The 12,986-nt window shown below is 50.9% G+C and overlaps 7 protein-coding genes across 7 annotated transcripts; 3 read left to right on the forward strand and 4 right to left on the reverse strand.

Annotated features, from left to right (window-relative positions):
- Positions 1-112: 112 nt before the first annotated feature.
- Positions 113-783, reverse strand: BP5553_01948 (Uncharacterized protein; the record flags this gene model as incomplete). The annotated part of the gene is made up of 2 exons (XM_032010571.1): positions 113-271; positions 553-783. 2 exons carry the CDS (start codon positions 781-783, stop codon positions 113-115), a joined length of 390 nt encoding a protein of 129 aa, XP_031874625.1.
- A 1,489-nt stretch (positions 784-2,272) lies between these two features.
- BP5553_01949 (uncharacterized protein) lies at positions 2,273-3,982 on the forward strand (the record flags this gene model as incomplete). Its single annotated transcript, XM_032010572.1, has 3 exons — positions 2,273-3,476; positions 3,527-3,667; positions 3,729-3,982. The coding sequence occupies 3 exons, from the start codon at positions 2,273-2,275 to the stop codon at positions 3,980-3,982; spliced, it is 1,599 nt and encodes a 532-aa protein (XP_031874626.1).
- Positions 3,983-5,230: 1,248 nt separating this feature from the next.
- Positions 5,231-5,913, reverse strand: BP5553_01950 (Ribosomal protein L29 (L29p); the record flags this gene model as incomplete). The annotated part of the gene is made up of 4 exons (XM_032010573.1): positions 5,231-5,233; positions 5,299-5,524; positions 5,659-5,801; positions 5,911-5,913. 4 exons carry the CDS (start codon positions 5,911-5,913, stop codon positions 5,231-5,233), a joined length of 375 nt encoding a protein of 124 aa, XP_031874627.1.
- A 557-nt stretch (positions 5,914-6,470) lies between these two features.
- Positions 6,471-7,265, forward strand: BP5553_01951 (Golgi SNAP receptor complex member 1; the record flags this gene model as incomplete). The annotated part of the gene is made up of 3 exons (XM_032010574.1): positions 6,471-6,536; positions 6,593-6,706; positions 6,762-7,265. 3 exons carry the CDS (start codon positions 6,471-6,473, stop codon positions 7,263-7,265), a joined length of 684 nt encoding a protein of 227 aa, XP_031874628.1.
- Positions 7,266-7,367: 102 nt separating this feature from the next.
- On the reverse strand, positions 7,368-8,531 carry BP5553_01952 (uncharacterized protein; the record flags this gene model as incomplete). The annotated part of the gene is made up of 2 exons (XM_032010575.1): positions 7,368-8,061; positions 8,122-8,531. The coding sequence occupies 2 exons, from the start codon at positions 8,529-8,531 to the stop codon at positions 7,368-7,370; spliced, it is 1,104 nt and encodes a 367-aa protein (XP_031874629.1).
- Positions 8,532-8,846: 315 nt separating this feature from the next.
- On the forward strand, positions 8,847-10,398 carry BP5553_01953 (Dihydrolipoamide acetyltransferase component of pyruvate dehydrogenase complex; the record flags this gene model as incomplete). Its single annotated transcript, XM_032010576.1, has 2 exons — positions 8,847-9,006; positions 9,065-10,398. 2 exons carry the CDS (start codon positions 8,847-8,849, stop codon positions 10,396-10,398), a joined length of 1,494 nt encoding a protein of 497 aa, XP_031874630.1.
- Positions 10,399-11,463: 1,065 nt separating this feature from the next.
- On the reverse strand, positions 11,464-12,209 carry BP5553_01954 (Gluconokinase; the record flags this gene model as incomplete). The annotated part of the gene is made up of 2 exons (XM_032010577.1): positions 11,464-11,895; positions 11,976-12,209. 2 exons carry the CDS (start codon positions 12,207-12,209, stop codon positions 11,464-11,466), a joined length of 666 nt encoding a protein of 221 aa, XP_031874631.1.
- Between the last annotated feature and the right edge of the window lie 777 nt (positions 12,210-12,986).

Raw genomic sequence — 12,986 nt, forward strand, 5'->3', positions numbered from 1 at the left:
TAATCATAATCATCCAATCCAATTCGTAATATCAAACCCCCCGCCGTTTAAAATCATCCGATTCACCCCCCCTTATGTACAAAGGTCTTGCCAATGCTCAGACTACCACACGTCAGTTGTAGGCCCTCGTCTCCGCCGCCGCATCTGCATCTCTCATCAGCCGCGTATCTCTACTCGCGGCATCCAGTGTAGCTGATTGGGTCTGCTTCTTCTGGTCCTGCAATTGGCTGCTCAGTTTGCCCTTTGGCTTGCCCGCTGCTTTTGCTCGCGCCTGTTTAAATCGGGGGTTGTGTTAGCCTGACTAGATCAGATCCACAGCTCTCATTGCTCATATTCCATCACCGGGCGCTGTTGGCTTAGGGTATGACTCCAAAGCAGCCGGAGCTAAGGGTTGTGTGTGTGTGTGTGCCTGGCTGCCACCGTTTTGTTTCCATGGTTCGACGGGATGTTTTGGCAAGTGTACACACACACACTTAGCTCCCGGAGTTATTGATCGTTGCTCGGGGCCTAGAGCCTAGAGCAAGTGCGTAGAGAGTTACCGTAGGTACGTACCTTGGCGGCTTCGGCGGCGTTCATCCGCGCATCATGTTGCTGTGACGAGCTCTGCTGTTGATTCTGCTGTTGATTTGAAGATGCAGAACCCAGTGTTCGTGGAGGCCCGCCGACCTTCTTTGGCACTCGTGCGGTGGGATTGCGGGCAGCCGCGGGGGCGGAGGCGAGGGTGCGGCCGGGCTGCGCGAAGGGGTCTTGATCTGAAGACTCTTTGCCGCAGAGATTGCCCATCGTGTCGAGGTTGGCAGTTGGCAGTTGGCAGTTGGCGACCAGCGGGAAAAGATCCCTCGCTGTCGTTATAGGAGGAACTGGAGGGGAGAGGGAGGAGGGAGAAGTGGTGGGTGGGATGTTATCGGCGCATTGCGTGGACGCTATAGAGTACTCGAGTACTGTACTGTACTGTACTGTACTGTACTGCACTGCACTACGTAGCTCGCACGCACTCCCCGTACTCTAGGCGATGATGATTAGGCTTGGCCGATGCTAATAGCCTTGTGGCCAGACTACTGATAGAACAATGGAGTACGGAATATACCGCAGGTAAAAGAGCGGTTAACTATTTCGTAGTCGGTGTATTAGCCGCCGTTTGTCGCAGTGGTGCTGCGATATGACTGTTTCCCTCTCAGGTCGTACAACCATGACATATTGCCCCCCGGGATGACGTTGTTTTCAGGGTTCGGAATCATCTCAGATCATCTCCCCGTCGCTGGGCTGCCTTAAGGGCCTTAAGGGCCTTAAAGGCCTTGTCAGGAACGAAAGGAAATGGACGCTATACAATGATATTATCCCTTGGAGCAACTTAGTTAAGACACCGGCAACTCTTCAAATTCTTGTTTATGCTTGAGTGGATACAATAGTCTATGGACCGGAGTGCTTCCGAGGCTGCGTCGGCGGACTTGCGAAGTACCACTTTAGCAGTGTTTTCTGTACCTCTTGCTTTGGATCTTGGTAGGCTAATACTCGTACTTGACTATACACTGGCTACTGTATGGATAATAGTCAAGTATCGGAGACCCCTCCTCTAACCTGATAAGCAGATGGCGCGTGTTCCTGGGCCACGCTATACTGCATTGCTGGGGAAGCTATACCACGCCATCCTACGCCATCATCCTTCCCTCGCTCCATCCTCCGCCAGCCTCGCCAGCCTCGCACGGTGGGTCGCCCGGTTCTTTTCTTTTTCTTTGGCTCGGCGCACAAATCATTGCCGTTTACCACTACTCGAGCGCTCAACCACTTTCTCCCACTGTCATCAACCCCGCGGAACCCTCCAGCAACCTTGATGGGCACTTTTTCAGTCGCAACTTTCCACAGTCTTTGGGACCCGAACACCACACCAGCAACCACCAAGGGCTTCAACAACCATTAGACTCGCTCATTGTCACCCGCTACACTACTACGCTATCGAGCACAACTCGCACGCACAATTCATTCCCATGCGTACATAGAAATTGCATTTATATTCGGCCCTCCACCTCCTCCACCTCCCCCCCCCCCCCGGAATTCTCTACAGTTACGCTTCTTCACTTCACTTCACTTCTTCCTTCACTTCATAACTTTGTTACCCCCCCTCTCTCTCTCTCGCTCTCCTTCACTTCTTCGCTCTTTCACGGCTCCGCCTTCACATCGACAGCCCTCGGCGTTGCTACCCACTCCATATCACATCCCACCACATCACACATCACGTCGCATTCGCTCAAGTTCACTAGCTGGTCTGCCCACTATGAACCCTCCTCACGGCTTCCACGATAGCCCCCACGACCAGTATGGCTATGGCTTTCCGGCCGGGAACTATGAGGTCCTATGGCCCGAACCCGAGGATCCAAACGCGGCCTACTCCAACGCCTTCTGCGACCCAAACCACGTTGCCTATCCGGCCACGATGATCCCGCTATCTACAATCCAACCGGCCGATAAACTCCCTCCCAATGGTGTCTTTCAAGTCCCTGGCTCGGGCCCCAATAGCCAAATACACTATACCTTTCGCACACCTCCTCAACCCCAAGCTCGAGCGACGCCAAGTTTGTCTTTCCAAAGCCAAAGCCAAGTTCAGGTCCAAGTCCAAGAACATACCTCCGTCAGGAGACTTGCTCGGCCGGGCACGTACATACCTTCCCCTTCGACCAAACGTCAAAAGGTCAACCACCCCCACCCCAGCGCCAACGAGCATGCCGATGGTGCGGCAACCGCCCTGGAGAGATGCTACTCCCAGACCGGATCACAGAGCACTTGCTGCAGCAGTTGCCCCGAAGGTGTCCCTTGCGCGGAACCTGACTGCCAGCTGGACGTCGCAACAGCTTGTACTGATTGCGACGGCGGAATTCCTCGGTGCAACGAGTTAAACTGTTTCGACGCTGCCTTCGAGGACCAGCAGTTATCCGTAGACCACTTCGAACAAGAAGAGGCGCGGTTGTCCGCCTGGGACAACACTGCTTGGACGTCTCAGACATCCCGAACCTCATCCCAGCCTTTCACCGATTCCATGGTAGACTCTTCGCTCATGAGGTTCGACGAGTTCGATTTCCAAGACTCGATGTCCCCCTCTCTTCCTCCGACTCCTAATGTCCCAAGCTATCCCGAGACATTCCCTTCAGGACCAATTGGGGAACTTTCTGGTACCGGGGCCCTCTTCACGTCTCCCGATGGCTGGTCCCCCAAGCCAGAATTCGGCGCGGCGTCTATCGACCACTTCTCCTGCCATTGTTGCAAATGGAAGGATGAAAACGGTGATGTCTGCGGCCAAGTTCGCGAGAATGAGGCCAGCCTTCAGATGCACATCGTAAAGGAGCATCTCGTTGACTTGGATAAAAGTTCCAACTACAGGTGTCAATGGGAAGACTGCGGTCGCCTGGCGAAAAGGGGAGAGGAAAAATCAGGGTTTTCGCAAAGGGGGAAACTCGAGCGGCATCTAGCTACTCATACAGGCTGTAAGTCCCTCCAACGACATTGAAGAAATCCCTTTCTAACCCCCAAGCAGACAAATGTGCCAAGTGCAAAATCTGCGGCAAGGAGTTCTCCGCTCAACAATCATTGACGCAGCACATGAATCTGCATGAGAAGATCAAACCATGGAAATGCAAGTATTGTAACAAGGCTTTTCCGCAACAAAGCGCCTGCAGTAAGTTCCCTTTTCGTCGCCCTCTATAGTTGATCCATTGAAATACTGACTTGTTCTGTAGCTATCCACGAGCGAACCCACACGGGAGACAAGCCCTTGAAGTGCGAGGAGTGCGGCAAGCAATTCTCCGAGTCTTCGAATCTATCGAAGCATCGCAAAACCCACGGCGAGAAGGGCATGCATTGTTGCCAGTACTTTGGGTGCACAAAATCCTTTCACAGATTGGATCAGTTGAGGAGACATCATGCTGTGCATTCCAAGGAGCTCGCGAGAGCGAGCCCGGTGTCCACTGTTAAGTCAGAGGGCGATATGTAACATGGGAACCCTGCCTTGTTTTTTAGGATTGTTCGGGAGTTTTTTGCTTCAGATGAGGTAGTTTTTGCTTTAGTTTGGCGTTTAATTTTGATTTGGGTATGTTTGGTCAATGGGTAAAAAGCGTGGTTGGAGCTTCTCGGTGTGTCTAACGCCTGCCGTTGAGCGACTTCTACTACTTCCGTATGCGAAGTTCAAAAAAGTTGGGTTGATATTTTGGCAAGTACGGAAAAGTCATCAGTACGAGGGGCATTCGTTCATGGCAAGAGTACGGAAACCCTAAACAAGCGTTCGAGCTATAATTAACAAAGCGTAATAATCTTAGCTAATTATTAATACACAACAAGTATGGATTATACATGGCATGACTCCGCTTCGCTGCTGTGAAATAGATGTGTAGAAGGAGAAATACAGAGTGTTGTTGTAGGCTTGGTTAACCAGAATAGGCCCTGGGAGGGGGTTATTCCAAAGGGATGTACGCTGGCACGGTGGAGGGGGCTTGTACCTTATTAGCGTCAAGACCGGCGAATGCTTAGTTAATTGATTTCCGAGATCAGTTTTACGGGCCATTCGGTGGATGAGTGTCGAGTTGAAGCAAACATCCGAATGGGATGAGCAGCAGCAAAGAGGGTCATCAAATCACCTAGCCGATTTAACGACTTCTAAGATGCTACTAGGCTTTGAAGCACTGAGTTTAAGCTAAGCGCTAAAAGACTTCTCAATTGAGGTGTGCAGCTCTCTCGCTGGCCCTGATCTCTGCTTCCATTTTGTTGGAGTGGAATATAAGCGCTAAGGGAGCGAGAACGTATAGCGATTCTAGTGGGGAGGCTTAGAAGGGGGATTGAGAGCTTGATTATGAATCATTGGGATAGGAGATGCGAGAGGGGAATAGGAGAAGATGAGCGAGTGATCCCCGAGGGAACCGTAAGGAGGGTGGGTAGACGGATAGTCCAGCTACAGAAACGTGAAAAGCGGTTTCCAAGAAGTCCAGTCGAATATTCAGTGGCATCTAGTCACATATCACTCCAAGTGCCCCGCATCACGAACATAGACAATTTTTTGCTTAATGTCGTGATTTTTGGGAGGGCGGACTCCATGCCAACCATGCTATTCTCGATGATACACCGTGACCCTTTCCGTCGGGGCCAAAAATCAAGCCATTTGCAAAGAAGCCATGCCACAAACGCAATTCTCCAAACCCAGTAGAACTCTAAGCCTCCGCCTGTTTTCAATGTCAGTCAATATTCGATATCACTAACCAGTGCCCTGACCACCGCCGTGCTTCTAGGTATCTGGTGGGGGCATGTGTGTGTATTTACCTTGATAGCAAACTTCCGCTGGGGGAAGTGGACTTGGCGCTTCTTCGTCTTATCAAGGGTCTTCTCGCTCTCGTACTTGCTTAGGCGTCTTCGGATGGCGCGGGTCTGCTTGGGTCGGAGGTCGAGAGGAATGTACTTCTTGCCCTTGTAGAAGAGGCGGAGCTGCGCGCGTTGGTTGGCGTTGATGACTGTGAGAACCTTTGCGATGGACTTTCGGATATCGTGACTGCAAACCCGAAGAAACCCTCGTTAGTTTATACTGCTCCTCGTTGTTTTTGGTGGTTCTCATCTCAAGAGCCTGGGGCTTCGTCTGCTTCGAGGGAGGGGAGCCCGCAAGCCTCGAGGGAAAAGGGTACGCACATCTTTGTGAGCTTCGATGCTGATCCTCCGGCAATCTTCTGCGTCCGCAATTGTCCCAGCTCGGTCTTCAGCTCTGAGAGTTGCTTTGCGAGGTCCGCCTTGTTCTTGGACCAGAGCTGGCCAGTCTTAACTTTTCCGGACGACTGTCGCATGTAATGTTAGCCATCCGTCCATCTCGGTCGCAGCTTCAACTGTGTATCCAAAATTCCAGGAGTAGCAGCATGCGAGCAGCATCTGAGGGCCTTTGCTTACCATGGCGAATTTGTGTCGTGTGTATGTTGTCGAATGGAGGTCCGGGGTCGTCGTGGATTGTCGTCGATTTTCAGATCTGGAAATCTCGAAATTATTTCGTGTGTGCGAGCGGATCCCAAAGAAATTCGCTTAGCAAAAGCAGCAACCCCTCCAAGTCAAGCTGGACTGCAGGGATGTCTAACTCTAAAGCGCCGCTCAGTTGCTTTGACTGTGAACTTCGAAGCGTCGGAAAATTGTCAAAATTGGCTGAATATTTATATGAACGATATGCATCATTTAGTTAATCATTTTCAAGAGATTTATTTCTGGTTTGATCGCGGTAGGTGGCGCGGAGACGTACACAATGCCACGGTGGAGCGCCGCTTTTACTCCCTGAAAGAGGCTGAGAACCAGCTTCGTACTCCGCACTCGTACTAAGTAGGATGGAAGTCATGTGCACGGCGCGGATCATGGTGAGCGCCGAGCCCGAGCTACGTACGATGAAGGGGTGAGGTAGATGAAAGCATCTCCTAGAAAACACAAACACACCTATTGATCTCCCTCGTACAACAAATAATATAATGGCTTCTTCAACAGGGACGGGCTGGGCCCAACTGCGCCAACAAGCAAGGTCGTTAGAAACACAGGTATACCTTCCCTCCGGGTTGCATGAAGACTGGTCTAATCGCCATATTTCGTATAGACAGAAACACTATTCCATACATATTCCCAGTTCGCATCCGCCGCGAATATACCAACAAAGCCCTCAGAAGATGAAAGACAGACTGAGGCAAAGCTCCAAGAGATACTAGATAAAGTACGCTTCGATTCATCTATGCTTAGTCGTTTACTTGTGCTAACTACCCGTCCAGCGAGGAGCCCTCGTGTCACAACTCACCCGCCTCCTCGACTCTGAAGCAACCCTCACAGCCTCAGCCCTCAAACAAAGCAATCTTTCTCGGCATCGCGAGGTCCTCCAAGAACACCAACGCGAGCTTGCCCGCCTAAAGTCTCACATACAAGAGGCGCGCAACCGGGCAAACCTGCTCACGAATGTGCGGAGCGACATCGATGCATACCACTCCAGCAATCCCGAAGCGGCAGAGGCGGACTATATGCTAGGCGAGCGAGCACGGATTGACAATAGCCATAATGTGGCGGATAGCGTGCTCAGCCAGGCATATGCTGTGAATGAGAGTTTCGGCTTGCAGAGGGAGACGCTGGCTAGTATCAATCGACGGATCACGGGGGCGGCGAGCCAAGTCCCTGGGCTGAATAGTCTGATAGGGAAGATATCGGCGAAGAAGAGGAGAGATGGGATTATAATGGGGAGCTTTATTGCTGCCTGTTTTCTTTTGTTCTTGTATTTCATGTAAAGGGAAGCATTTGGTACCGTCAATTTGCATTGGAGCGGGCGTTTGGTGTGGTTGGGCGGGAGCGGGATATTATTTTGTACAAGTATGGATATATCTTCGAAACTATTCCCCGGTGGTAGCGGCCTTTTCGTTACCTGCCAAGTCTAAACCCTTATCCACGGGCTTTTGTGAGATCGTGGCCTTCTCGGTTTGCTTTGCTCTGGCGTTTTCGACCAGCCGCGTCACAGCCTTTACCAGACTATCGTTCTCATTACCCTCACTGCGACCACTTCCAGCCCATCTAATCCTACACTCCCCATCCAAAAGATAGGTGTAGCCAACCTTACTATTGAGCAAACCGATGGCATCCCGAATTTCCTCAGTAAACCCCTTTCGGACCAAAAAATATCGTCCCCAGTTCTTAGCCGCAAGTTTCTTCCTCAAACTCGGCATGAACATCCTGACAATCATAGCTTTCATCCAGTTTTCCTCGAAATTGATTTGCACCATCTGCGCTATACCACCGCTATTCCTTATAGCCTCATGTAGCTCGGGATTGTTCTTCTCAGATGCAAAAGTAGCAGCTTGATTCTCCGCCCACTGCGTATTGAAGATGCTGACCACGGTAACCTTATCCTGGAACAGCGGCGTCGTATCCCTCGGCTCCTTATCCTTCACAAGCGTCTGGCCTTGGAGGTTGGGGAAATATAGGGCTAGATCAGACTTGAATATCCGCGGAGGGGCGAGGAAGGATTTCCCCTTGTGGAAGCGCATGTTGCTCCATTCTCGGAAGTATGGTGTTGCTACTTTATGGGTTCTATCCTCTTATCAGATTCCACTCCAATCCATAATTATGTTCGCCGGAAGCTATACATACAGTACTTTTCTCCGCGCAAGGTGCTTGTCGTAATCTACGAAGTCGTCTCTCCTTTGCTTCAATGTCCGGGTGTCTACGCCGGAATTTTCTCCGGCTTTGGGGGGATATGGAAGGCCAATTGGCCGACTGAGAGGTTTGGGGGTAAACTCCTGGTGAGATTTACCATATGCTCGTGGAGCATCTTCGAGAGGCGATGTAGGTAAGGGTGGTGTAGTCGGACCTTTAGGCGTTGGCGTTGATGGATTTGGAGTGGATTTGGATTGAGGTTTGGATGGGGATGGATCTGTAGCTGGCGGTTTCTCAGCTAGCTGGCGATATGATGTGCTGAATGATCGCCATTGGCATAGCAGGCACGCCGCCACATCATATCCAACATTGGCAGAACGGAGTGGTCTTCGTGACACGATCATGGTTGCTGTGTTCTGGTCAATGGCATTGGTCAATCCATAGCTGACTTCAAATTTCTCAATTAGGCTCGCTAGCCTTACAGCCTGGTCGCTGGAAGTCCCCAATTGTCGGGTTCCTGTGTCGCGAACCCCGTGCCGATGGTAGCCGCCGATGGTAGCCGTCACGACCTTGCGGAGAACCCCACAGTTCCAGCTATCTTATCGTTAACCCGCCCCCTCCTGGACAATACAATGTAAAGTATCTTCGGACAGCAGCGACGTGCAATTCCTTCCCTTTGATCCTACGATCATAAGGAAGGATCACTCATCTTTCTCACGATGTCTCTCCAGTCCTTAACGCGTTCGTTTCTTCAGCAAAAGTGTATTTATAGAGGCATTAAGGTCTCCAGACACAGTCGAGGTCCAACAGCGCGTGCATTCCATTCATCTAGGAGACTTGAAATTGTTAAACCGTTTTTGTTAGCAGACATTGGGGAAGGTCAGTTCATGAATCCGAGAACTAAGTACAATATACTGACGTAATTGATGCCTATTAGGAATACGAGAATGCGAAATAATCCAATGGTTCGTCGAGCCTGAAGCCCGAGTTGAGGAATGGGACAAATTGTGCGAAGTCCAGAGTGACAAAGCTTCGGTGGAAATCACAAGCCGGTTCGCCGGCGTGATCAAGAAGCTACACTATGATGCCGGCGACATGGCGAAAGTGGGAAAACCCCTGCTGGACATCGATATAGAGAGCAACGGGGAGGATGTCGCAGCATTGACCGGCCCATCTGCTGCGGAGGAATCCCAACTTCAGGAAAGGGAGGTTACGGAGAGGTCCTCGGCAGCACCTATAGCAAGCGTATATGTTCCTCCAGTGAGCCAAAGTACGTCTTCGACAGATCAAAAAACTCCAGTCATGAGCAGAGCTCAAGCACCTCAAAAGCCAGTGCTATCAACTGGAAAGCATGCAACCCTAGCAACTCCTGCTGTCAGGCACTTAACCAAAGAGTTGAATGTCAATATCGCAGAGGTCCGTGGAACAGGAAAGGATGGACGGGTGACGAAAGACGACGTGAACCAGTTTGCAAAGCAGCGGGATGACCCTCGTCTTGCACTGAAAGAGTCAAGTCTCTCCGCTTTGATGAGCACCACAGAACCAACGGAGACAACAGTCCCATTAACAAACATACAAACCCAAATGTTTAAAGCGATGACTAAGTCACTGTCCAAGCCACATTTCCTCTATGCCGACGAAATAGACTTTAGCAGGCTATCAGAACTACGATCGAGGCTAAACAAAGGGCTAGCGAAGGCGCCTATAGATGAGGTTAACAAAATGTCTTTCCTACCCTTCATCATCAAGGCAATGTCTCTGTCTATGCGGGCCTATCCAATTTTGAATGCACGCGTGGATATGGATCCCGTGACAGGCAAGCCAGCATTGGTCCATCGGAGCCAACACAATATTGGAGTGGCAATGGATACGCCTTCAGGGCTGATAGTCCCAGTCATCAAAAACGCCGCCAGCCTTAGCATTCTCAATATCGCCGCAGAACTCACAAGGCTCCAGTCCCTAGCTGCATCCGGCAACTTGTCAACTCAGGATCTTACCGGTGGAACAATTACGCTTTCAAATATCGGCAATATCGGCGGCACATATGTCTCTCCAGTCATAGTCGAGAAAGAAGTGGCCATCCTAGGCGTCGGGAAGATGAGAACCATTCCCGCCTTCGGTGACGCCGGGCAGGTGGTAGCTAAACAAGTTTGCAACTTCAGCTGGAGCGCGGACCACAGAGTCGTCGACGGGGCGACTATGGCCCGGGCCGCAGAAATCGTTAGGCAATTCGTCGAAGACCCAGATAGCATGGTTATGCATCTTCGATGAGCTAGGTGGCTGTCAGCTCTTTCGCCCTAGGGATGCAGGCGGATCTGGATCTGGACTGAGCCGGGTATGAAGTGGACGCACCATCTACCCGGACAGGTGTATAGGTACACAAGGTTACATTATCACTTTCGAAGCCTACTAGAGGAAGACGTTGGGTAGAAGCTAGAGCTTATATAATAGGCAATACAAAAAAAGTAAATCAGGCCGCGTTTCCCGGGTTCTAAATATTCCATGGGTGCTTGACTCGAAATCTTATAGCATCTACTATTTACAACTTCTCTTATACATACTAAAATCCAAGTAAAAGGGTACCAAGGAGGGTACTGTTACGATGTTTAATAGCCAAGTCTTGAGATAGCTATATAGAGTACCTGCACTCTTTCCAACCCTTTCCCCCTCAATTGAATCAATTGCTTTTTTATTTCTCTTTTTTTATGTCAAACATTGCTTACTTAGTGCTGAGTAAGAAGCGTACGAAGTATCTGGAGCAAACAACTCGGGCAGGTTACTTGGCCTCAGCCTTATGCTGAAGAAATATTGATGCGTTGTCAAAGTTGCGAACATGAGACAGTCCACTGAAACCAACCTTGTCTTAAGCTACCCCGCATATGGCGAAATGCCAATATATAAGCCAGGATAGAGCGATAATATTGGGAATATGTCGAGACAGCTATTCGACAGTGCGGCTATGAATACTCTTCTTGGTGGCATTGCATCAAAAGGTGTCTTGTGATATGATTTATCTAGTGCGTCTCGCATTTCGTATGGTTGCCAATAAGCTTCCTGCAGCCCGAAAGGGTAAGATCTAGGAAAAGCCCAAAACGCCAGTTTTGTGTAACACCCCGTACATGCTCTGATGCAGTGTGCAAGCGAGATCAAAATGGGAAATAGAGCTACACAGCATGAGGCGCGTACGGGGGCAAAGATGCCAAAAAAAAGAAGCCCCATCATGTAATGGTATCGCCGTCTCTGACCATCTCAATGCAAAAAACAAAAACGCCATGAAAAGCCGGCCTTCCCTTCCATTAATGCAGAAGCCTCAATGTGCTTTCACGAGTTTTCCTCCTATGACTCCTGTAATGCCTCATGAACCTTAGCGAGTGCCTCCCGCTCCACCTCTTCCATCGAGCCGCTGACGTCCACCCTTATGACGTCTGTCTCATCCGCGCCCGGCGCTTCGAGGATGCTGTATTGACTGTGTACCATACTGGCACCCATGAAGTGGCCCTTTCTCGATTGGACCCTCTCTATCAGCACTTCCTCCCTCGCATGCAGGTATACGAAATGCACTAGCACGTCGTGTGAATAGTACGGCGCAACCCGGATAACGTCGCGGTATTTGCGCTTGAGAGCCGAGCAGGTAAGAACCACGCCTTCCGAGCCAGCGGATAGTCGACGTAGCGCCTCCTCGCGCAGCTGCGTGAGCCAGTCCCAGCGATCAGAGTCCGTCAGGGGTATGCCTTGGGACATCTTTTCAACATTGGCTGGGGGGTGGAACTAGTAGCTATTAGCGGATGTTACATGCGACATTAAAGGGGAATCAAGATGTGGTTTGAGGTTTTTTTTTAATTATTTACCTCGTCTCCCTCGATGAAAGGTAGGTCCATAGCATTCGCTAGGGACTGGGCGACGGTGCTCTTGCCACATCCCGCGGGCCCCGTAATCAACCAGATATGGTGGTATTTTGTTTCCGGCTTCGAAATCTGGCTGGTGCCATTCGCCATGGTATTAGATGTAGGGGGTGATATTGGTAGGTGATCGGCGGGTGGTGCTGGCTGGCCGATGGCAGGTCGGGTTTCGTAAGATAGCATCTTGCTGTTTAAGTAGGAAAGTTCGTTCGGATGGATATTGCAAATAGCCAATCGGCGGCTCGTGGGTTAATAAACACCAGTACCAGTCAGTGTGTATGGAAGCAGTGAAGGTAGCAATTAGGCTCAAGGCTACGTCATAGGCCGAGAGGGTTAAACAGAGACAAGCGGCAGTAGCAGTAGCAGTGGCAGTAGCAGTAGCGATAGTGGATTGTTCCGTTGAGAGAGAGAATGCGTCGAAAACCAGAGAAATTGAAGCGGCTCGGAAGATCTCACGATGGGGTGTGGGGGAGGAACGGTCCTTTTATAAGAGAAAACCCATAGTGATATAAGTACCCGTACCTACTTGCGGATGTATGCCCAACCCCAACATTCTGCCGCTGGACAAAAAGGAGGGACCGCGACAAGGCCTGGAAGGGGGAAAAGGGAAGGGGAAGGGGAAGGGGACGGGGTGGGAACCGTGGGATGGATCGGCGACTGCGCTGGGGCGCCACAGCAACCTTAACCGCCTTACGAAAGAACGAGAGAAGCCATACCTGACTAACCCTGCCCGTACCAAGTGATTCCACCGTTCCACGCCCTCGAGTACGGCACAGGTACCTTGGCTGGAGGCCGGGGGAGGCTGTGGGAGGCTATGGGAGGCTATGGGAGCTGTCCCAATTGTGGTGGTGGTGGAAGAAGCCACTCGCTCTACTAATCGGTTGGGGGTGGCAACAGGAGGGAACTTCCAGGTTTGCCTGCGAGAGAGAGAGAGAGAGAGTAGTCGTAGTGGTGGGGGGG

This window comes from Venustampulla echinocandica (assembly GCF_003357145.1).
Source record: "Venustampulla echinocandica strain BP 5553 chromosome Unknown scaffold_0, whole genome shotgun sequence".
NCBI lineage: Eukaryota > Fungi > Ascomycota > Leotiomycetes > Helotiales > Pleuroascaceae > Venustampulla > Venustampulla echinocandica.